The sequence below is a fragment of the Macaca nemestrina genome, chromosome 2, assembly GCF_043159975.1.
Source record: "Macaca nemestrina isolate mMacNem1 chromosome 2, mMacNem.hap1, whole genome shotgun sequence".
Lineage (NCBI taxonomy): Eukaryota > Metazoa > Chordata > Mammalia > Primates > Cercopithecidae > Macaca > Macaca nemestrina.
The window spans coordinates 92797791-92823329 of NC_092126.1; the positions used below are offsets into that span (position 1 = coordinate 92797791).

The window sequence follows — 25539 nt, forward strand, 5'->3', positions numbered from 1 at the left end:
AGATTTTTCTTTTAACATATTTTTGTTTTTATTACAAGTAGATTGATCAGGTTATTCTCCTGCTGTCTGAGTGACTTGGTGTTTCAGATCTATTAAGTCCCAAATTCATGAAATCTTCCTAATTTAACCATAGGCTGAAATTAAAACTAGGAGATTATGAATTTCCTTAGTCTAGGCAAATCTACATAAGTAAACATGCAATGTTTTTTAAAAAACAAAGTGTAAGTTATTTACTAATAATTGATAACTCTCTAAAAGGATTCATTAAGATTTGTCCAGATAGAAAACTCTCATGTGCATTTTAAACTATGTTTAGGAGACAATATCGTCTTGAGAAAATTTTCTAAAGTACTTTGTCTTTGTTTAAAGTAAGGTGTACTGATGGGTAAGAGGAAGGACAATTTGGTGGGATGAAATCAGACAACGAGGAGGAGAGTAGCCGTCATTGGAATAATAAGATAAATGTATCCTGGGTCTCTATGGCAACCAGGGACACCAGCTGATTTTCCACCTCAGCTCCTTGTAGAACAGCCTACCTGTGCCAAGTCTCACCGGCTTTAGAAACAAACGTTTTATTGCTACATTAAATTGTTCCAAGAATTCCAGTTTATGAAACAGTACCGATCACTTTAGCTGAGCCTATATCTCTACTGTACTTATCAAGAAATGTTTTTCTGATATAGGAAATACTATACATTTTCTTTTAAAAAATAAATACATTTAGAGTGAGCACAAAGGAAAAAACTACCTTTTCATGCTACGTTTACAATTCATTGACGTTTGCAGGGCTATTTGTTCAGGAAGTCAGTGGACTTGTTTTCCAGCTAAGATCTGGGAGCACTAATGGTCCTCCCTTGTGGAGGCTCACGTGTTTGTAGGGGGCGCTGCTGGTGGCTTAGAAAAGTTGCCAGAGGCCTTCTATTTGCTGAAGATTTCCTCTGTCTGTGTCCTCCCTCTCTCTGCCACTTACTAGTTGTGAGTCCACAGACAAGTTTCTTCAGCTCATTGTATCTTAGTTTCACTGTCTATAAAATTGAACTTATCTGATCCAGTTATTTAACAGAAAAAAAAAACGAGTTAATACGTAAGAAGTCCTTATCATAGCACTTAATAATATCTGCTATTATTATAATTATCTCTTTATTTCACCTCAGATAGTATATTTCCTCTTTTGGTTTCAACATCTAGTAAGCTCAAGAAAATTTCTGTTGCTTATTTTATTACGCTTATTTTGTTTAAACACTGAGTCTCATCTCAACTGGATTGTAGAATGCATGAACTTGGACACACACACCTTATGATACCTTTGTGGTTTTAGATCAAGGCCTTTAAAAGTGTTCAAGGGAATGAAAAGATTGAGAATGACTTTGGCTTTCTTAGAATCATAGGAGATACGTCTTTTTTTTTTTTTTTGAGATGGAGTCTTGCTCTGTCGCCCAGGCTGGAGTGCAGTGGCATGGTCTTGGCTCACTGCAAGCTCCGCCTCCTGGGTTCACGCCATTCTCCTGCCTCAGCCTCCCGAGTAGCTGGGGCTACAGGGGCCTGCCACCACGCCTGGCTAATTTTTTGCATTTTTAGTAGAGACGGGGTTTCACTATGTTAGCCAGGATGGTCTTGATCTCCTGACCTCATGATCGGCCCGCCTTGGCCTCCCAAAGTGCTGGAATTACAAGCGTGAGCCACCGCGCCCGGCCGAGATATGGTCTTAATCATAGGAGATAACTAGTTACAAAACAGCCAGTTAAACTGAACTTAAGGTTCAAGTAATGGACAGACAGACCTGGTTCACACCCTACTTCCACCAGTGAATTAGTTGAGTGTCCCAGGAAAATGTGTTTGACGTCGCTGAGACTAAAGAGTATCTTTAAAGTGAGGTTAATAATAATTCGCAGGATTATTTGAGTATTATATATAACACTTAAAAAACATGTGTAAAGTCCCTGATACTTAATGGCACTCACAAATAGTAGCTCTTATTATCATCATCATGACTCCTAATACTATAATAATATATTTCTCAGTATGACATTTATTTTAATATGACAGTCAGGGTACCAATGTGTAGTACGTTCCACAGGGCATAGATGTGAATGAACACTCAAGATGTAATTTCCTCTCCATTGAGTTCTGTTATGTAAACAGTGCTAATAATAGAGTAGAACAGATTTTGTATTACAAAATAATAGAACAGTAAATGATAGAACAAGGAAAAAGTGCTAAGTACACAGTGAATTCATTAACACATTTTCCAGCCAAATGTGTAGATATACATATATATACCTGTATTTCAGCTATTTTAAGCATTGAGATAGCTACTGAATGAAACAGCACATGAAACACAATGTATAAAATATACTTCAAACTTCTTGTACAAAATGAAAATAAAACATTTATGCTGTATGTTATATACAGGAAAAGATGTGTTCACTGAATAATCAGTTTTGTTACCTGAGTTGGAGCCACTAATTCCAACTCTGAAGCCGACTCAGAGTTGAGGGCGCTTTTTCCACCACTCAGTTCTGGTTGAGATCTGTGCTCTGAGGACCTATAAGGGATGCATGAAGGAAATTAAATGTACATCTAGAAACAAAATTAAGCTATAAATCCAGTCAAGAAACCGAGGTAATTTGGATCATTGAAAGCCATGATGTCAAAGCTCTCATCAAAATTCTGATGATAAAGATAAGTTTCATGTATTTCTATTATAATGGCCACTTTCAGAATGTAAGAGGCTACAATGTGCTAGGTGTTATTATCTTTGATTAAAAATTCAGTTCAATTATGGGCAAAAAGTCAATAAATGCAGTACCATTTTTGTTACAGAAAATTCTGTTTCATAAAAAAATTATTATTATTTTTTGTTTGTTTTTTGTTTTTGGTGGGGGGAAGAACTTCCCAACAAGTGTCTCAGGACAGATTTTATCCTTATACAGAATTTGAAATGTCATGATAAATGGAGATGTGGGAGGGCAGTAGGAGACGGAGGCTGGATACTGCCCTTTAGGAAGCTTCAAAAATATGGTACAACTCAGGTGGCCAGATTTTCTCATAAGCTTCCATGCACTGTTCTGAATTATTTGATTATCTGATAGTGGATGATTGAGCAAACCAAAAAAGCTACCTTATAACTGCAAAAATTTAACTATTATTTAATATATTGAATATTCTCATGTATATACACATATACACCTAGTTTTACTAATCAGCACAGTTACACATTCAGAACATTATTACCAATGTTGAATTACAAATCTCTCAAAACACTTATTGACTGAGTTGAATTAATTTTTGACAGTTGAGATGAAATAATTCGAATTGGTAGAAGCCACAGTAATTGGTATTGTTACATAGGGGTTACATGTGATGCCAAGTATTTGGATTGACTTAACTCACTGGCTATTTCAGTGCCACTCATAAAGTTGATAAATAAATGGCCATTTTCTGGTATCAAAATACCTTACCATAAGAGCTCTTTTGATCCAGTTCTAGATGAGCATGATTTTCTCTCTGCCATTGGATGTCCCTTGGAATTTCGATCGCCATGAAACTTAACATCGTCCCATTTTTCCAGTTGTGTTTGAATGTCTAGTAAGTACAGAGGAAGCGGGTGAGGCAGGTTGGGGGAGCATGTGGTGCAGAGAGAAAAAGAGAGCTTAATTAAGATTGAAAAATCTTATCAAAGTGAGCTTCATTCAACCAATGTCCCAAGCCCCAAGATCAACCTTTATCTTTTCAATGTTGCATAAAAATTAAAACTTGTACAGCTAAATAGAAATCTCCTATTAAGATAAATTGCATTGCTTTTACAGTTAATGCAATCAAGTTGTTTGACCTGAATTTATTTCTGAAGCTGTGTACATTCTGAATCTTGTATATGAGCCTGTGCAATCCAGTGTAGAATGTACATCTGGAGCACTACCCTGTCAGTCTCTGGGCTAAAGCAGGGGTTTGGGGGCATTGCTGGCATGATTCCAGAAAGAAATTCTGTTTAAAGAGATGAGCTTCATTGTTAAAAGGAGGTGGGGATAAATCAGAACATTTTCACAGCTTTTGAATAAAGCATGTAATTTTTCACCAAAGGAGGGAATTTATAATGGGGAGAGAGAGAAAGGAGGCAATGAGGACAGCCAAGGGAATCCTGGAACCATTTTATCCCTGTGGCTTAGTTCTTATAGATAAAAAAAATCTGGCTAGATTCTCTCTCATTACAGGTGTGTGGCTGTGAATAAACCACTGAAACAATCTCGGGGTTCAGTTTTTTAGTGTATAAAAAGATTGGGCCAGGTGGCAGGGGCTCACGCCTGTAATCCCAGCACATTGGGAGGCAGAGGCAGGTGGATCACCTGAGGTCAGGAGTTCGAGACCAGCCTGACCAACATGGTGAAACCCTTTTTCTACTAAATACAAAAAAAAATGAACGGGGTGTGGTGGTGCATGCCTGTAATCCCAGCTACTTGGGAGGTTGAAGCAGGGGAATTCCTTGATCCTGGGAGGCAGAGGTTGCAGTGGGCCCAGATTGCGCCACTGCACTCCAGCCTGGGCAACAAAGCAAAACTCTGTCTGAAAAAAGAGATCAGTTTGCAGATGATGTTCTCTAAGGTCTTTTTTCCCCTTCTTTTTAAAAACTCTGGTAAAAAATGCATAACAAATTGACCATTTAAACCATATGTTAGTGTACAATTCAGTAGCATTAGTACATTCACACTGTTGTGTAACCATCACCACTATTCATCTCCAGAATTTCTCATCATTTCAAACTGAAACTCTACTCATTAAACACGAACTTTTCATTCCCCCAACAAAAACCTGGTAACTTTTATTCTACTTTCTGTCTGTATGAATTTGACTGTTGTGGGTACCTCGTACAAGTGGAATCCTCCAATCCAGGTTGATTATTCCTTATGCAAAATGCTTGGGACCAGGAGTGTTTCAAATTTGGGATTTTTTTTCTTGGTTTTTGGAATATTTGCATATGTCATAATGAGATATCTTGGGGCTGGGACTCACATTTAAACACGAAATTCAATTATGTTTCATACACACCTTACACACATAGCTTGAAGGTAATTTTATAAAGTATTTTAAATAATCTTATCCATAAAACAAAGTTCTGACTGTGACTTATCACATGAAGTCAGGTGTGGAGTTTTCCACTTACAGATTTTGGAGGATTTCAGATTTTTGAATTAGGGATGCTTAACCTGTATTTGTCCTTTTGTGCCTGGTTTACTTCACCTAGCACAATATCTTCAAGGTTCATCCATGTTGTAGCATGTAAGTTATTCCTTTCCAAGGCGGAATAAGTTCATTGTGTGTATATATTACATTTTGTTTATCCATTCATCTCATGATACGTTTCAGTTGTTTTCACCTTTTTACTATTGTGAATAACACTGCTATTCTTTTTTTTTTTTTTTTTTTTTTGAGACGGAGTTTTGCTCTTGTTGCCCAGGCTGGAGTGCAGTGGCGTGATCTCGACTCACTGCAACCTCTGCCTCCCGGGTTCAAGCAATTCTCCTGCTTCAGCCTCCCTAGTAGCTGGGATTACAGGAATGTGCCAACATGCCTAGCTAATTTTTCTTTGTATTTTTAGTAGACACAGGGTTTCTCCATGTTGGTCAGGCTGGTCTCACGCTCCTGACCTCAGGTGATCCACCCGCCTCAGCCTCCCAAAGTGCTGGGATTACAGGCATGAGCCGCTGCGCCTGGCCAACACTGCTATTCTTAAAGGTGCTTTTAAACTAAATACTTTTACAACTTCTTCATAGGACATTTTCTCAGAAGCAGAGAAATAAGTGTTCATCATCTGCATGCTTATTGTGTTATATCGTAATATATTAATATATTCTATTTTTTAAGGCAAGGTCTCACTCTGCTGCCCAGGCTGAAGTGCTGTGGTGCAGTCACAGCTCACTGTAGCCTCAATCTCTTGGGCTTAAGCAATCCTCCTGCCTCAGCCTCCCAGGTAGCTGGAACTACAGGTTTATGCCACTATGCCAGGCTAACTTTTAAAATTTTGTAGAGATGGGATCTCACTGTGTTGTCCAAGTTGGTCTCAAACTCCTGGCCTCAAGCAGTCCTCCTGCCTTGGCCTCCCAAAGTGCTGGAATTACAGATATGAGCCACTGCACCCAATCAATATATTAATATATTTTTATCTAAATCTATACATGTTATTAACTTATTTGTAAAACTGAATAAACCTAGATGGTGAGGAAATAGTAGAGATAGTTATAAAATTTCCCTCCAAAGACAGACCTCAAAGAGGGATGGCAGGGGAAAGGAGTTCCTGTGTATGCCACTAATTTGAGCAATGGCGTGGTTCTCTTTCCTTTCTTTACAGTCTATCCCTGGAAGAGCTCATCTACACCCATGGTTCCAATATCCATTCATACACAAGCTTCTGACTTACAAATCTCCATTTCCTACTCAGCTCTTTTTCTCCAGTTCTAGACCTATATACTTAACAGCCTAATGGAGGTATCCACAGAGAAGTCCCATAGTTTCCACAAATATAGCAGGTTCAAAGCTGAACTCAATAGTTCACTCCTGCTCCTCTTCCATCTTCTGTCATGGAGCTTGGCACATTCTACATGTCCCCATTGCTCACATATACATATTATCTGTTTCTAAGTCTTGTTTTAATAGTTTTTGGAACCTGTCTCTCTCTTTCTCATTATCCCCCTTGTCACTGTTGGATCTCTGTACTGGTCTCATTGCCTCTATTCCTTTCTCCGTAAATCCACCAGAGAAGGATTTTTCTAAAATAGAAACCATTGCTGTCATTCCTCTTAGTAGAAGTCTTCAAACATCATCCCTCCTTCCCCAATCTTAAGGGCATGACATCCAAGGATTCCTATGATCTTGCCACAAGTGATTTTCAGACTTTTTCTCTCATTATTCTATCCTTGAGTACTACTGAAATATGTATATTTACTTAAAAAGACATCTTGCCGTGTTTATCTATTTGTGTGTGAATCCCTTTCCTTTCTGCACCAGGGATACCCTGCACTGTTCTCCCCATCTTTCTCCTGATCTATCTTGAATCTGGCAAATTCCTACGCACTCCTCAAACCTCAGCTCACATAGTACCTCTTGTAAGACACCTTCTCCCACTGGGTGGGGCAATGGCATGATGAGGAGGCTCATGTAGTAACTGATCTGGGTTTTCTTTCATTGCTACATATAGTTAATATTTTATTATAATCATTTAATCATTTTTCTATCTCCCTACTACACTGTAAATTTGCTAAGGCACAGAGCTTATATTATTTATCTTTGTATTCCTAGCACATAGTATGTGCTGGGAATATGGTAGATACTCAGAGAAATGTCTGCTGAACAAATGAATAAATTAATTCATGACCATTTAACATGTACATATCATAGTAATAAGTGATTTCACATATGTATTCCATTTATTCTTCATAACCTTATGGATAAGCTATGATCTCCATATGAATGTATATACAAAATTCACCTCCCCACACATATACCTACACACACAGCAGTCAGTCACAGCCAGGGAAGATTCATGGGCCTCTTGGCTTTCTAAAATACCTGTCACCGTTCTTTTTCTTGAGAAAGGAGAGCTTAATATGTCTGGTTCCAGGAGCTAAGAACTAAGCCGTCCTTTCTCAGGGGAGGTGGAATATAGTGGAAAACATATGGGCTTTGAAGTTACCTAGAGCTAGGCTCAACTTTCAGCTCTTCCTCTTATAAAATGTGAGATCTTGGGCAAATTGCTTAAATTTTGAAACTTGGTTCCTTGCATGTTTCAAAGAGTTGTGATAATTTAATGAGATAATATATGTAAGTAATGTACTGTGGTTCCTAGGCATTGTAATCCACCATCAAATGGTAGCTGTTATTATTGTATTGCACGTATTCCCAAACACGCTTGTTACATACTGTTTGATCTGGCTGCCCCCGGCCTTGCATTAGAGTTGGTTACTCAGAAGTTCCCTCTTTCTTGTCCTAGACTGAGTGCTCCTAAAGAGCAAGATGCACATTTTACCTTTATTTGTAACTTTAGTGCCTAGCCTGGTGCCCAGCACCTATCAATCACATCATATTTGTGGGTCGAATAAATACATGAATCAACCAGTTATGCAAAGTTGAGCTCCCCAATTGCTATACAAAGTTCAAGCCCAAAAGAAGCTATGTCCTGTCCAGTTTCCACCATGGACTATGCCTTTTCTACTCCTTTGTTCACTGTTCAATGCCATTGGTGGAACTTTCCTCTTGTATCCACACCAGCAGAGCAAGGTTGAGCATCCACAGCCACAAGCGATTGCCTTACCTAGGTCTAAGGATGAAGTCTCCGGGACTCTGAGAGGCTGGCCTCTCTGCTCAGCATCTGTGCTGATGAGGTCAGATCCATCGGCCTTTTTCTTGAGGGATGAAGTTTTTGATGAGGGCTCTGACTTCTTGGCTTTGGTTTGAGTTTGAGAGACTGGTTCACTCAGGTCAAGGAGATCTAAGCCAGTGGTCAGTACTATCAGAAATGGAAGAGGTTAAGATAAGCCCATTTACTACTCTGAAATTATTTTTTTTAAATAGGTTTCAGTTGGGTACAGAAAGATTTTATGTTTGTAGGATAGATTGGAATTAAGTTAGTTCACCATTGATTTATAGAGACAGCTTGTTAGACTGGGATATTTGCTGCATGTTATTCTTATATTTGGCATGGCACAAACCGGTAAGAAAGGACTTAGACCAGCCTCAGCAATGATGAAGCTTTGAATGAAATTAAAATGATGAAACTGAATCTGAGTTCAGATGCTATTTACTTTATTGCTTTGCTTTATTTATACTGAAGGTTATTTTAGATTACAGTTTCCCAGAGAGGAGTCAATCTATCATATTCAGAGATTTAGTGAAGTTTTTGAATGTCTTTGTATTTTAATTTTAAACAATAAAGTATATGGGGTATAAAGCAATGCTGTTAATCACCTTTTATTTAATTAAGCAGTTCAATCAGAAAATGGCATCCTGTTTGGGTTCACCCAAGAGAGGTATTTTATAATCCATAGTTGATGAATAGATACACATGTTAATGCCTTTGCTGTTTAGTATGCAAAGTTAAATTTCAATGTAACTAACTATAAAACTGTTACACTTTTACTTCTTAGCAGGTTGATTACATTGCATTAAATACTCTAATGAAAGCAGAAATAATAAGTTGTTCAAATGCAAATCAGGCAAATGAGAATTCAAAAAAGAAGTTTTATAACCTTTGCTTCTTCTTTCTTTTACAGTTCACATAACCAGAGTTTGACTAACTCATTGTGAGAAATAGAAAATTCAAATTCGAGAAGGTCCCTACAGCTCTACCTCTCCACCAGTCCCTGCTGTTTCACTGGCCCTGGCACCACACTGGAGAGACTAGCTTCTGAGCAAGACTGGTGGCTTCCTCGCATGGAATCTCTTCACCCAGCTCACTTAGAAAAGCCACAGAAAGACAAAGAAACTACTTGCATTAACCCTTTGTGGCAGTCTACAACAATGACTGCAGCATTCCTCTGTAATCTCCAAGCTTTTCCTCTAGGTGGGGAATGGATTTTTGCTGATGTCTCGATACTCTACTGTCTGCTTCTCCCTTGTACTGAAGGCAGGGGCCAGGCTCCACTGAACTCACAACCCGGATTTCTTTAGTAGTGCATGGGCTTCATGAGCTAACCATTCCTATGGGATCTTTAGGATCGTGTGTCAAACTTCACTCGTAATAGTCCCGTTTTCTGATTCCAATTCCAAGTCACAGTGGTTGGATGTTGTTGGTGAAGTGGAAACATCTGGCTCTGTCATGGCTTAGCTGTGTGACTTGAAGTAAGTTTCTTGCCCTCTCTGAGTTTCAGTTTCCTCATTTGAAAATGAGGAATTAATTGTCTTTTAGGGATAAGATGAAGATTAAATGATCTAATGTATGTAAAGTGCCAGGCATACAATAGGTACTCAATAAATGTGATTTCTATTCTTTTATAGCCAATTCATGATGTTTTTCTATCCTTTTTGTTGTTGTTGATGATGTTCTCCTATTTTCACTGTTCCTTTTTATTTGAGACAAGAATCAGATCCATATACTGACAGAAAGAGAAAATGCTACTGGGAGTAAAACTGAAGATGAGACAAAGATATGCATTCTACAGAGGATTCTATGAAGCAAATTTATCATAAAGTGGCCTGAAAGTGTCAGCTTATCTCAACAGAATCTTCATGAAGCAATGGGAACAACTTCCCAATGCTAAGATGCCCTGAGATACGAGGGATGTTTTGTGACTAGGAAGTACTTGAACGCGGAGGGAAAGAAGTGGCATTCAGAACTAAGCTGCTTGACTTTATGTCTACAGTGTAAGCATGACAGACAGCCAAAACAGGCTAGAACGCCTCACACTTTATATCCACTGAACGTTCAAATAGAAATTGCCAGAACACTATTACGCTGGCAAGGTGTCTAGGCCCAATGTGATGTCCTTATAACAGAGGAAAGGAAATTGATGACAGAATATAGAATGCCACATATATCTTTTTACTAATTGTACAAACAATTAAGAGTTAGTCACTTGCTCCTAGACTTTCAGAAGCAAATTATAAAATTGTCTACTTGAACATAGGAAGTACATTTGTTATGGAGTAACAGCTGGCAAGTACTAATTGAATTCTATATCTTCTTCTCACATTCAGAACAAATGAATTACTAAAAGGGTGAACTGCGAATTCAAACTTGGCTCAGTAAGGTTCTTTCCCCCTCCAAAGTGTCCTGGGCACTTCCTATATTTGTTCTGAGCTCTTTGTCCCTTTGTTTTTTTCCTTGCAAATGTGAAACAAATGCTTGGCACACACAAAAGGCCTAATTGGTTACCCAGCTGCTATGAAGGAGGTGACTTGGAGGTCGAATGGCCAGCTTTGAAGCTGGGAAAGTCCCCGCAGAGTACGTTTTCAAAAGGAGAGAAGAGTGGGTGCAGCCTTTCACTCTCTGGAGAAAGACAAATCACACTTTAGCGTGTGCGTGTCCTTTAGTTAAGATTTAAAAGGAAGAATCTTATTGCTCCACACGGGCTTCAAAGACAGCCCTGGTATGGAAAGTGGTGTCTGCTCTGCTGATTTTTTAAATCCTATTTTAAAGATTCTTCAGGCACATGAAGGTTTGGGTTTCAGTATCTGTGTGCTTAAATTAAGAGCACCAACCGGTGAGGTGTGCTGGCTCATGTTTGTAATCCCAGTGTTTTGGGAGGCTGAGGCAGGAGGATTGCTTGAAGCCAGGAGTTTGAGACCAGCCTAGGCAATATATTCAGTCACTATAAAACAATTAAAAAAATAAAAAAAAACTAGCCAGGAGTGATGGCCCTCACCTGTAGTCTCAGCTGCTCGGGAGACTAGGTGGGAGGCCTGCGTGAGCTCAGAAGTTTGAGCCAGCCCGGGTGACAGAGTAAGACCCTGTCTCTAAAAAAAAGGAGCACAAAGGATAATCTCCTCTTACAGTGAATGTGAAAAGTGTGTGTGTGTGTGCACCTGTGTGTATGTGTGTGTTAGTGTAGATCTAATAAAATGCCTTCTGGGTGTAATCTTATTGTCACATATGCAGACTTTTCTCATGGACCACATGTCAGTCACCACTCACAGCTTTATAGACTGTGGGATCCCATTGCCCAGAGGATGTCATTGACTTCCCTTCCTTTTGCTGTAGCAGGGAGATTTCCAGCTCAGTTGCTTCTGAGCAGGCTATGTTTTGCCAGTCACCCTTGTAGCACTTTGTCCTGTCTTCTTCACTTTAGTTCAGCTAATCTATTTTGGTGTCTTGATGTTCCATGCATATTGCGCATGAAATAAGGCAGCACAGGACAGTGGTTAAGACTACCTGAGTTTGACTGAGTGCAGTGGCTCATGCCTGTAATCCCAGCACTTTGGGAGGCTGAGGCAGGTGGATCACCTGAGGTTGGGAGTTCAAGGCCAGCCTGACCAACATGGAGAAACTCCATCTCTACTAAAAATACAAAATTAGCCAGGCGTGGTGGTGCATGCCTGTAATCCCAGCTACTTGGGAGACTGAGGCAGGAGAATCGCTTGACCCTGGGAGGCGGAGGTTGCGGTGAGCCAAGATTGTGCCATTGCACTCCAGCCTGGGCAACAAGAGCAAAACTCAGTCTCAAAAAAAAAAAAAGTCTCTCTGACCCTGAACTTCTTCTGCCCACCTAAAATAAGGATAAAACTACTTTATAAAGTATTGGATGAAGTGCTTATCTAAAGCTCTTGGAACAGCGCTATAAGCATAGTCATGATGCAAATAAATATTTATTGCTACTAGAAGACTCTACTGAAAGCATTCATGCTTGACGCAAACTGTAGATATATGCGGTTGGAAATGATTACAAAAACTATTTATTGAAAATGTATAATATGGTAAGTGCTTATGAATGTTTCCTTGTTTAGTCTACATAACATTCCTGTGAAAAAGGTATTCTAATTTTACATATGAAAAACTTGAGGCTTGGCAATATTAAGTAACTTGTCCAAAGTCACACAGCTGGTTTGGTAGAAAAACGCCCCCCCTCTAATATGCCCACGTTCTAATCCCCAGAACCTGTAAATATGTTACCTTGACATGTCACATGGCAAAAGGTACTTTGCAGATGTAATTAAGTTAAGGATTTGGAGACTGAAAGATTAATCTGGATGATCCCTGTGGGCCCAATGTAATCACAAGAGTTCTTATAAAATGCAGTTAGGGGGTCAGAGCCAGAGAAGGAGATACGAGGATGGAGACCAATGTGTGAGAGAGAGAGCTGCTGGTTTTGAAGATGGAGCAAGGGTCATAAGCCACCAAATTGTAGGTGCCCTCTAGAAGCAAGGAAAAAGCAAGGAAATGAATTCTGTCCTGGAGCCTCTAGAACTAATGTAGCTCTGTTGACATCTTGATTTTAGGATAATAAATTTGTGTTGTTTTAAGCCATTAGATTTGTGGTAATTGTTACAGTGGCAATAGAAAACTAATATAACTGGTACATCAGTGTTCATACCAGGATTCAAATACAGGATACAGGTCTCATCTCTCCACAGCCTGTGTTCTTAAACAGTCCTCTCTAGACTTTATCTTAACCTTAAGGCAGTGTGCTGACTTTATTGATAAGGCTTTGATTAATTTGTTTGTTGAGCTTCTAATTATTTGGCAGTTTGGATAGTCCGAGGAATAATTTAAATAGTTGGCACTCTCAAAAACTTTTGTTTTTCAGATAATCTAATTGAACTGGGTGGAAAAAAATTATAATTTAGAACTTCTATGAGGCAAAAGACATGTTCTTTTAGGTTTCATAGAGAAAAAAAGTCATGGACTGACCTCCGGAAAAGGTAAATATTTCCTAAATTTTTAAAATTTTGTATTGATTTATACAAAAGCTAGATTTCTTAGGAATTAAAAAATATATAATATTTTTGCCTTGAGATATACTCTTAATATTAAAAACATGTTATCAAACAAGAGCCTTTCTTCAGGATAAAAATCTGTATGAATCAGGTGCACTGAATAATGAAGGTGAGAAAAAAAAAACCCTGGTCTCAGAACACTATTTTACCAGACCCCCTACGTTGGAGAGTATTATGGATTGAGTGGTCTGTGAAGAAGTCCTAATACCCAGTATTCAGAATATTACCTTATTTGGAAATAGGTTCATTCGAGATACAATTAAACATGAGGCCATATTAGAATAGGGTGGGCCCCTACTTTAACTGGACTGATGTCCTTATAAAAAGGGGAAATTGGGGCCAGGCACGGTGGCTCATGCCTGTAATTCCAGCACTTTGGGAGGCCAAGGTGGGCGTATCATGAGGTCAGGAGATGGAGACCATCCTGGCTAATACGGTGAAACCCTGTCTCTATTAAAAATTCAAAAAATTAGCTGGGCGTGGTGGCATGTGCCTGTAGTCCCAGCCACTCGGGAAGCTGAGGCAGGAAAATCGCTTGAACCCAGGAGGCGGAGTTTGCAGTGAGCTGAGATCGTGCCACTGCACTCCAGCCTGAGTGACAGAGCGAGACTCTGCCTGAAAAAAAAAAAAAAGGGGGGGAAATTTGGACACAGAGACAGACATGCACACTGGGAGGCACACACACAGAGAAAACACTACATGAATATTGGAATTATGCTGCCATAAACCAAGGCAGTACCAGAAGTTAGAAGAGAGGCCTGGAATAGATCCTTACTAAGCACATTCATGTGGTGCGTGGCCAAGCTGAAAGCATGATTTTGGGCTTCCAGCCCTAAGAACTGAGATGGTAAATTTCCGTTGTTGAATCAACTCAGTGGGTGGTACTTTGTCACAGCAGCCCTAGGACTAATACAGAGGGCAACATTGTAGGTATTGGGATTGCAAGAAATTATACCTTCTTTTGATTTTTTTTCTCCAATATTTCACAGGTCTCTCTTTTATATGTGAGAACAATCAAGCTGAAAAGAAGCTTTTGAATCAAATCTTATATTGCTCTCTTAGGGTGGATCCTTTCTAAGTGACTTAGTTTTCCCATCAGTGATAATTGGAGCATAAATAACAAGTTCACAGTGCATACAATTCTCATGGATTCACCTGCAATTAGACATACAAGGTTCTCTGTATTTTCCTGGGATAGTTCTTGAGTTTTGAAGGGGCCAGCTCCAGTTTCATGGATCAGAGGAATGAATCTCATCTGATAGTATGTGAACTTGTCTAATTTCTTACCTAGAATTTGCCAAGTACCATTTAATTTCTTGATTATTGAAAGTGATAGCTGAATTTAGAAAATGATTACTGTGGTGTGATATAAAAAAGTCAATGCAATTGAAAATGAAAGTGTAGGGAGTACACACTGTTCTCACCTAAAATCTAACAGACATTTTTACACCAGTTAGAGTTTACATGGTGTTAAGCTTTTTCATGGATTGCTTCCTTTAATCTTTCCAATGAACTTATGAGATGTAGATCTTACTATTATCAAACAAATGAAGAAACTGAGGCTTAATTAAGCAACATGCCCCTGGATACAGAGCCAGGGTTGGAATTCATGGAGTTTGAACCCAGAAACTGTAAAATATGACCTCACATAAGGAGCCTCTCTATCTCATGCTAGTTACTCTTCTTGTAATTTTTGGTGTTTTGGAAAAATCACGATTTCCTTCTCCCGTGATTTTATTCACTTAGAAATATAATGAAAATTTGCAAGCCAACAGCAAACTGAGGCCAAGATGACAAAATGGAACAAATATAACAAGATAGTATGTGATTATCCTTTCCTTTTTCCATTAAATTCTGCTCTGCACATCCAACATAACCTTTGTTCTTTGATTCTGAACATCATTTTTTCATTCTTATTTGAATGACATGACTTTGAATGTGAATGCTGACCGAATGAAATCAATGCAGAAAGACTGCTTCTACAAGGGAAGTGTAATTTATGCCAGTGGCATCCTGTACTCACTCAATGGATTAATACTTATTGAGTGCCTGTTCCTGTATGTGACAGGCACTGAGCAGGGGATGGCTTACTATTTGAGAATGTTTAATTCCAGGAGAACGTTCAAATAGACTGTTGTAACGGGGAGCGAGTAACACACTTACATGACAGAAAATGAAACTGGCCCTGTACTATCCCAAAGCTGCAGGATATTTTGTCATTTAAATCCACTTGAAAAGATTGCCACATTTTTATTTACTGGACTTCTGTTATATAAAATATTTCCAGAAATAATTGGACCATCAGCCAGAACTTGAAAAACCTTACTCTGAAATAGGTGTTTTTGTTTTAAAGATTTTCTAGTGTGATGCAACTTTAGATATAAATATGTAAATATGAAAATATACATGAAAACATGATTCATTGCTAATAGTGGTATACTTATGTTCAGCAAAATTCGTTGGGTGAGATACATTGCAATTTCTGTGATTTATTCATTTACGCTAAATAGTATACATTCTAAAGTTTCATTTGGTTGCAAACATTATTTCCTCACTTAAAATATATTATGGAAAAAATGTGCACTTTACTATAGTTAAAATTAACTCTAGTTGAGGAACAGTTAAAAGTGAAAGAATTACCAGCTGTATTGGATGTTACTGGCCTTGCTATTGCTTCCGATTTGGTTTCACAGAGAAAGTCATCGATGGAGGGACTCAGGAGGGGTCTGCTTTCTTGTTGCTCATTCACCAGCTGAGAACAAATGAACAGACGTGTCAAAGAGCTTTGTTAAACTGCAGAGTCAGATGAATTAAAATGCAGCCTTGCAACAAAATGAGAATAGCAAGCCTACCAAAAATAAATAAATACATAAATAAATAATGGGATAGGGGCAAGAAAGAAAAAAATACCAAAAGGTGGGGAATGAGCCTTTTAGCACTGTCAACATATTTTTGATGCAGCCAACTTCAATGTCTAAAGCTCAAGCCTTTCCCCCCACTCCTGAAATAGAGTTATTCTCTAATTTCAGTATATAGAAAATGACACGTATTGAATCATAGTTGCTAAGGGCCAATCCCATTCCTCACCTGGACAAAAGCTCCTACTGAGACCTGGAACATTGGCTTCAGACTCAAAGATGACATGTTCTGGTTAGCACTGCTCAGTCAGTGTTTATGTGGGGAGTGCAAACACACGGACCAGGGTGGGTGGATAAATGCCTGCCTCGTCTCCCTCTCTTAAAAAGCTCAGGTCACCTACAAAAACACCCTCTACATTTCCTTGGAATGCTTTTGTATTATATAACAAATATTATTTTGGGAGAGTAGAAAATATTGTTATATTAACTGTGTAGGTATCTAGTAGATGCGTTTGTAAAATCTATTTGTAAAATAGATCTCGGTAGACTCCATCATGTTTTCCCATTAGCTTATATTCTAATTTCAGCAATCTTTCAGTTTGATTTTTTAGTGGATCTCTAATTATCAGTGGCAGCCACTATTTACTTTCACTTATTCTGCATCTCTTTGAATCCCGTCTTGCTTGAGTATGTTTCTATGGTTAAGAGAGAAAACACACTTTTGATACTCAGGTGGTTCATTCCTAAATTAACTGTTTTTTTGTTTGTTTGTTTGTTTGTTTTTTTGAGGGAGGGGGGTTTATATTTGCCTTTCTTAAAATAGGCATAATCATCTAGTTTTTTGCTTAAGAAAAAAATACACCTCATAATCTTTAGGTTTTTTTTTTTTTTTTTTTTTTTTTTTTAATAGGAACAGGATGTCTGTCTGTCACCCAGGCTGGAGTGCAGTGGCATGATCATAACTCACTGCATCCTCAAACTCCTGGACTCAAGCATCCTCCCATCTCAGTTTCCCAAATAGCTGTGACTACAGGTGTGCACCACTATGCCCAGCTAATTTTTAAAAATTTAAAATTTATTTTTGTAGAGACGAGGTCTCACCATCTTGCCTAGGCTGGTCTTGAACTCCTGGGTTCAAGCGATTCTTCCATCTCGACCTCCTAAAGTGTTGAGATTATAGGTGTGAGCCACTGTGCCTGGCCAATCTCTAGATTTTTTAAGAACTTGTTACGTTGCATTTTAAGAGGCATAAAATAACAAATGGAGTGCTTTGGAGTATTACCAAATCAAAATATTTTATATTACTCTACTCACTTTCACTACATTGTTTCTTTGGCACAGTGTCAATAGTATCATAGTTTACAGCTGATGGAAGGTGGCAAGGGACCTGAGTAATGGTAACTATGGAGAGAAAGTGCACTTCTTTTATTTCTGAAAGGGCAATATGGAAGCACTTAGTGGTCATTTGGAGACTGGAAGCCAAGAGACACATTTAGTTCTCATAGGCATGCTATTTAAACATGGATAAATCTCATTTAAACATGTGTAAATCTCAGACGTCCATTAGAGTTTAAGATTTCGATATAGAGTTGGTAATTAGATTTTTATACATATTAATTTGTTATTGAGGGATGGGCTTTGAGAACGCTTTTCTTCTTTTAACGTTCAAGTTACAGTGATAGATCTTTCTTCAATTATTGTAAGCTTTGGTATTACTATGCATAAAACCTCGCAGATTTTGCTAGGAATCAAATCCCAGGCCTCTTTTGGTGTTAATCTTTTATTTTAGGATGCTGCTTTGACCCATGAGTGAAACTGTGAGCCCCAGTGTTTTTTATTTTTTCTGAATTTGAACATTCCTGGGTATCACCCATTCTATTTATATTAAAATATTTTTAAATGTTGAGGGACTGTAAGCCGCCTATGTTTCTGGAATAAAATATATTTGAATTTTTGTAAATGCCACGGTCTATTTGAGTTTAGGAATGATTTGTTATACTTTCTGGCATAAAAGTCAATATTATTATCTGGAAATGTAGTTGAAAGCACTGGTATAGAATATAATATACTAGAAAATGATGAAATAGCTAAACATCAGTGATCCTGTGAGCTCATCGAAAAATATGATTAGTGTCCCAGAATCTGTATCTCATTTGTAGTTAGTGCATGTCCAAACTGTACATATGTAACAGTTTCCAAAGGACCCGTACATTGATACATATTTCCTGGTAGGACTTGCTCTTTTAACCATATGTGCTTAATGTAATGAACTCAGCTAGTGTAATCAACACAGTGATGAAGTCCTACCTTCACAAACAATGCCCACTTCCACACTGTGGCCTTCTCATGACTATCAAGTGCGATCTGAATTCCACTGTGTTATATGCATTCACAGAGGATGAAGGTTACCATCAAATATGGCACCACCCTATACTCATAGAAGTTATTGTAATAGGGTTGCATTTACCAAGCAGTGCATTCTGATGACTGGCCTCAGAGTCTAGGTCTTATTTACCCATTGGCTAAAGTGTATAAAGTGCAAAGACTAAACTCAACCGTGACTTTCAAAGTATGAATATGTATGGACAATGTCATAACTATCCCTTTGATAGTCATTATTTCTTTGAAAAAAGTTTAATTTCATTGATAGATGGCTAAGAATAACTGAGTTCTCTTATTCATAATTTTAAGAACTATCAACTGTTATGTAGATAAGTATGAGCTATATTCCATGGAAAATCCCCTGTACACTTTCTTTACTTTGTATACAATTAAATGCCTTTGTAAAAACAAATAAACAAACAAAAAACAACTAAGAATTTATCCCTACACAGTACACAGTTCTGTGTACATATATGTGTGGAATAGTGAAATAGACCTACATTACCTATAGCTTTGGAAGACCAGGGTGTTAGATTTCTGCAGATATTTTTAGCTACAAATGCATAAAAACTATAGTCTAAATTTGATAAAGTAATTCTAAAAGTAAAATTTTTGTTAACATCTAAATGGAAAGCAAAGGAAAAGGCATAATTCAATGAGAGCCCTGTCCTTTTGGGCCTGTCTGCTTTATCAAAGGTGGTAATTAATTAAGTTATTTTTTGGAGTCTGTCTCTTCATTCAGACTTTAGACAAATTTTCTGGAGAAAGCACACCAGCACTCTCAGATTTACTCAGCGTACAAATAAAGGGATACCAAAAGAGAGGCTGTTCTGAGAGACTTCAGGAAGCCCAGGACAAAGGCGTGGCATCTCCAGTCTTCTGCACCTCTGCCTCAGGAAGTCAGTGTCTCTTCCACACCTACTGTCTTGTTTCTGACCATAGTTCACACCTGGACTGATGGAATTGTTATAACTGCCCAACTTCTACAATCAAGCTACTCCTGTGGATTTCTTCCACAAATTCAAATCAAAGAAGGAGTAACAAACTACCTTCTGAGTCAGTGTTTTTCAAACTGGAGCACAATTTAGCTATTGAGAAATGCTCGGGCTGAAGTGGGTGGATAACAGCAGGGCTCAAGGGTGAAAGGCCAGATTACAGATAGCATGGAAAGGTAACTGAAACTGAACAGAAAATTTTTTGGTTTTAATGGGAGATATGGAAGATGAAACAGGAGATATTTTGAAGATATGGAAATATTTCCTTATAAGCTCTGAAGCCAGAGACTATCTTACTTACGTTTATATCCTCACAACTTCAAATAGAATGTTGACATCTAAAAGGGGTTCCATAAATGGCTATTAAATGAGAAAGTGACTTTGTAGAAACTGAAGATGTAAAAATACCTATCTAAAACCGTCCAATTTTAAACTGCATCCTCAGTTGCAGGAATTTAGGAATGATTATTTTAGTCATAGGAAGTCCCATTTTATTTATATTTGCATAGATAAGAATAGCTTTTTCCATGCTCTCCTCTTCATTTTGAACAAGTTTATGATATTTCCTTTGGCGACTTGAGAATGAATGAATCTTTTAGATCATAAAATAAAATTTCATACTGAACTGAATCCCCCAAATATTCCCTTTAAGCTTAATTTCCAAATTGTATAACATTTATTCTTTCTTTATGCGTTAGTAAGATAAGGTTTCTTGACTTTCTTTTAGCTTGAAAATAACTTTATGAACTTCCCTGATTTTGTCTTTTGGAAGTAAGCCAAAAGTTTCTAATTTAAAAAAAAACCTGAGGTCAAGTGATTGCAATTTTGGTCTACTCAGATTATCATAGCTGAGTTAAAATGACCCACTTCATTAGTTGCTAAGGCCTTTGTCTCAGTTTGTTCACATTTTAAATTTTCATTTCTTATCCTCCTCTTTCCTCTTCTCAATATTTGGATCAGTTCAAAGAACCTTCTGTAATGGTGACAGATTCTTATTTCTCTTTCAGGATCCCATTCAACTGGCACATTATCTAGGAACCTTCTTTAGCGCCAGCCAGTGAGTGCCTCCTTACAGCACTTGCACGCTCCCATGTCTTGCCCAGTGTCATAATCTTAGTTTTATCTGTCCCTCTCCAACTGCCAAGTAGACTGTGACTTGCTTTAGAGTAGAGATCTCATCCAAGCATTTTTTTTGTATTCCATGGTAGCAGTTTAAATCAATGTTGATTGATTTTATACAGTCTAACTGAATGGCAAATTGTACAAAAGAATTATTACATAGGTGTCCTCAATTTCATACTGGATTTGGCCATTTCACAGAGAGGTTAGTGATCCTCAGAAATGTTTGCCAATTTCTTTGCTGGTTTTAAACCACACATTTGAGCCCATTTCCTCCCAGTCACATCTTTTATAAATGTTTGGGGACCTACTGATACCTAAGGAAACATTTCCAAATACAAAGCTTCTACCAAGAATGTTAAGGCTTCTACGAAGAAGTCAAAGTGCCAAGAGAGAATGCCTAATGAAAAAAATTAAAATAAAGGCCTAAGCTTGCCCCATACCATTCAGAAGAAGGACTTGGACCAATGTGAATGAGAGGCCAGCAACACTTCAACACAATCCTATTCCCTCCCTGCTGATTTTAAATCAGAGATTCAAATCTCGAGATTTTGAGGGAAAACCCTGAAGTGGTTAATTGACATAGAAACAAAGGAAAACTATTTTGTTTAGAAGTAAGAAGATAGGCGAGAACTTGCATGTAGGGGCTTCTGTCAATCAGAATGCAAAAAACTATTGAACCATAACACCTTCCTTGTAATCAAACATTCAATCAAATGGTTTCAGTTGAATTATGACTTATTCAGACTGGCAAGTTGATGTGATTAATATTAGCTACCACACCACCAAATTGCTTCATATATCAATACAGTGTTTTCTTTGTGTTGAACAAAGGCAGATTATATCACCCAGCTCTTAAAACTTTATCTGAAACTACATTTGTCTTAGCTCAACTTGAATTTCTCAATTTCAATGTTTTAAAATTAAACTATTATATAATCTAAGCTATAAAAAACTAGTAAGATGAAAAGATGTTTTGTTTTTTAAATATTGTTTGTTACTTAAACTACAGTGTATGTTTATATTGTTTGTTTTGTGACTTAAATCACGTTTTGTGACTTAAATCTTTGTATTTGTTTTTAAAGAGATATATTGCTTAGATGTTTCATTCAAAAATATAGAGCTCAAGGTTTCTGATAACACATTACTAAGAATTAGCCCTAAAGCACAATACATTCTAGATGATAAAACAATGGCTGTAAAGGACAATAATCCATTATTCTATAATTTCACATTTCAGATTGATGATCTTGAATTGTTTTAAAGTAAAAGATTCTGTTTTTATATTTAAGCACTTGGTACTTCAATAATAATTTTTAAAGTTAAAACATTGAAGCTAATAAGTTTAAAACAGCTGACAAATATCTCATATTTGTAATGTTGATTAAGAAAATTTGTAATATTATGGCATATCTCTTTACCTCATTTAAATAATAGAAAAATTTTAGAATTGTTTTGTTTATATATGAATGAAACACAAATATCTTTGTAAGTTTTGAAATTCCTGCATTATTTGTGATATGGTTTTTTTTTTTATGGGGTCTTGCTATGTTGCCCAGGTTGGTCTCAAACCCCTGGCCTCAAGTGATGCTCCCATCTTAGCCTCCTGAGTAGCTGGGACTACAGGTGCCCATCACTTCACCCAACTCTGTGACATTGTTAATTTAAAGTCATTTATTAAATAGGCTTTCATTCATTATTTTATAATTGAACTACTTGTTTATGGTTTTATTAGCCCTGTCCACGTTTAGAAATTAATTTGATGCCTGTCAATATAGTGACCATACGGTCAGTGATTCATTAATATCAAAGCCAACTTAATGGATTCTATCAATTGAAAAGATAAGACAACTAAATCATTACCATGCAACCGCTAAAAATCCAGATTTTTAGAGCTCTGTCATGGTAACTCTGATGCCTGACAGAATTCATTTCCTCTGAGCTTATAGTACTAATGGACTGCCCCAACCCCCACTTCCTATTAGTCTTCTGGTAACGGATAACCAAGTGATAACTTTCAACTCTTTGACTTGATCTAAATGTCAACCAACAAGCTACAAATGTATTCCTGATAGGACAGCTAGACTTTTGTAAAATGTGAATCTATTCACAGGGAAATGAACAGATCACAGCTTGGGTAGTGCTAACAATAAATTAAAGCAGGCAGGAGAACATAATTAAGACAATTTTTAAAGTCAGAAATGGAAACCCAAACAAGGCTGTATTTACTAGTAGCCTTGAAAATATTCTTCCAATCGAGGACATTACTCTTTTTATCTTTATCAGAAACAAAAATTAAATTAGTACTGAGGTATAATGGGTGATGACAGATAGAAAAACAAAGCCTGGGCTTGAAAAAAATAAAGTCCCTTAACAAGAAGAGACCTGCAACACAGTTTTAAGACACTGTGTTCAATAGGCAAAGATAAATGGGCTATACCTTGCTAAAAAAGTATCTAGGAGATACGGTCAAAAAGAAAACTTTTGAAGGTTCCTCAACAGAGAAAAGTATTCACTACAGTCATTTCATTCTTATGAAGAGAATACATTTTTTTTTCTATGATACAATCAATCTTCTGGCAAATTGCTTTCCCTTCTATTCTAAAACTGGATTTGTTTATACTATTACCCTTTAGAATAGAATATTCTGTTCAACAATTATGATGAGGGCCTCGTGATTTAAACATTTTTAGTTGCTATGTTTAAAAAAGGAAGAAGAAACAAGTGAAATTAATTTAAATAAGATATTTGATTTAGCCAATATATCAAAAAATCCAAAATATTACCATTTCAACATATGATCATTATAAAAATCATTAATGAGATAGTTTATACCTTTTTTTTAATTACTCTCTGAAATCTGGTGTTCATTTTACACTTGCAGCACATCTCAATTTGGAGCAGCCACATAAAGTTCAGGAGCCACATAAAGCTCAGGAGCTCGTGGCTACTGTACTGGACAGCACAGGTCCAGAGAAACTTTTTTTTCCTCAAAGACTTGATTCACATATTTTCTTCAAACCTTTCATCAACACATGCTTTTTTACATACTATTTGATTTAAATGTTAGTCTTGGATAGCATGTACTTGAAATTCTCTGAAGTCCTTGCATATTGTTTGCTTAATATGGAATAAATGATTTTTAAGCAAAAAAGAGCAGCTCTCAGTGGTCCAGCAATTTCTGAGTTCAGGTCATCGGGCCAACACTTCTGCATTATTCAATTTGTTCAGTGTAATATAGACAGCTCCACTGGAGTATGTTTGGCTTAATTCCTCTAAAAGTTGAGGACCACACAATAATAATCGCATAATACAAGAAAGTTCTAGAATATGGGATTATTCTACACCTACAGTCTGTTGAGTGAAAAGTTATGAAATAAGATAAAACTCAGTATTTCAGTGGGTTATTTTCTATTTTATGTATCATAATTGTCCCAATGACACTATTTATACAGTAGCAATTATCTTCAGACATATCTGGAATCTATCACATGAGCAGCTGGCATTGACATACCAGTGATGAAGATGAATCAATGTATTCAGCAGTATGTGGCTCTATGTTATAAGGGGCTTTACAGGAGACACTGGGACAAACATGTGTCAAGACAGTAGTACATTCACACAAGATAACAAGTAAGAATGTAGTATGATACACGGACTAGATGCTATGGTTGTCGTGGGAAGTACTCACTTTTTCAGATCATTCTGCTTCTGTTTGGTTTGTGCATGCCACTGGTGCATAGCAGGGAAGAAGCCACTTGTGTATAGTGGAAAAAGTATATCAACTAATAAAACTGCATTTGACTGAGAAATAATTGTATCACAGCTGTCACTAAATTAATTCTGTAATACTATCAACACAACAGGTGCATTAAATTTTATAAATCAGAACTCTGTTTGCTGATTCATAAACTGGCCAGTATGCAACAAGAATATGATGCATCAAATAAAGCATTCTATAATCTTCATGCAGTAAACTGTAACTAATACCTCAAAAACAGTTAATGCAACATTAGACAGGGATTAAAGGAAAAACTTGGTACAAACGCATGTCCTGGATATGAGAAAATGGTAATAATCACAATTTCTTTTCTAAATTAAAAATCAAAAATATTATTTTGCATTAAATTTTAAATGTAAGCTTAGGTTATAATGGTAATTTTGGACATGTGAAAAGATTACCAGCAAGTACATAGCAATGCGTGATTTTGTGAAAAAAGAATCTTGGGTACTGGAACCTGCCCTAGATTGTGAAGTCCTGAGATGATATGTTACAGTACAACTGTGCCAATTGCAAATTTGGTTAGGTCATATCTACAGTTGTATGGCTCTGCCCTTAAGCAAGAACTTCAAGTAGTTCTCACCTCCCTACCCAATAGCATTCACCTGAGGGACTGTGGACTTAATGTTTTGGAAATGGGAGTCTACAAACGTCTGACTCTGATTGACAAGAGATCAGTGTAAAACTGTATATGTTTTACTACATATACTAAGTAAAGAATGAGGAATTTGGTAAATATCAAGCAAATTTCTTTCCAACGATTACTATGTGTTATTAGGAAGAAGCATCTCTTCTTTTGGGATTAAAAAAACCCTGAAAACATAAAATTTATCCCAAAGTCTTGGGAATCTTTAATAGCTTTAAAAATTATTTAATTTTGATGTTACATGTTATAATTTTTATAACTTACAACATAGTATTTAGAATAAAATAAAACCACACATGTTGGCAGCAGCTGGGGATGAGATCTGCTGATATTCTAAAA

The 25539-nt window shown here is 37.2% G+C and overlaps 1 protein-coding gene across 24 annotated transcripts in view; it reads right to left on the minus strand.

Moving 5' to 3' along the window:
- Nucleotides 1–25539, minus strand: part of LOC105489960 (peroxisomal biogenesis factor 5 like) — a 250128-nt gene that overhangs the window by 88751 nt on the left and 135838 nt on the right. For 15 of the 24 annotated variants that reach the window (XM_024795418.2, XM_011755119.3, XM_011755128.3 and 12 more), the window contains 4 exons: nt 16060–16171; nt 8303–8497; nt 3462–3585; nt 2449–2545 (listed from right to left, as the gene is read on the minus strand). In XM_024795418.2, the coding sequence (XP_024651186.1) occupies nt 2449–2545; nt 3462–3585; nt 8303–8497; nt 16060–16171 (528 nt within the window). Of the gene's footprint in view, nt 1–2448; nt 2546–3461; nt 3586–8302; nt 8498–16059; nt 16172–24464; nt 24531–25539 lie in introns of all 24 variants that reach the window. The other 9 variants (XM_024795422.2, XM_024795420.2, XM_071091304.1 and 6 more) reach the window with 2 other exon arrangements.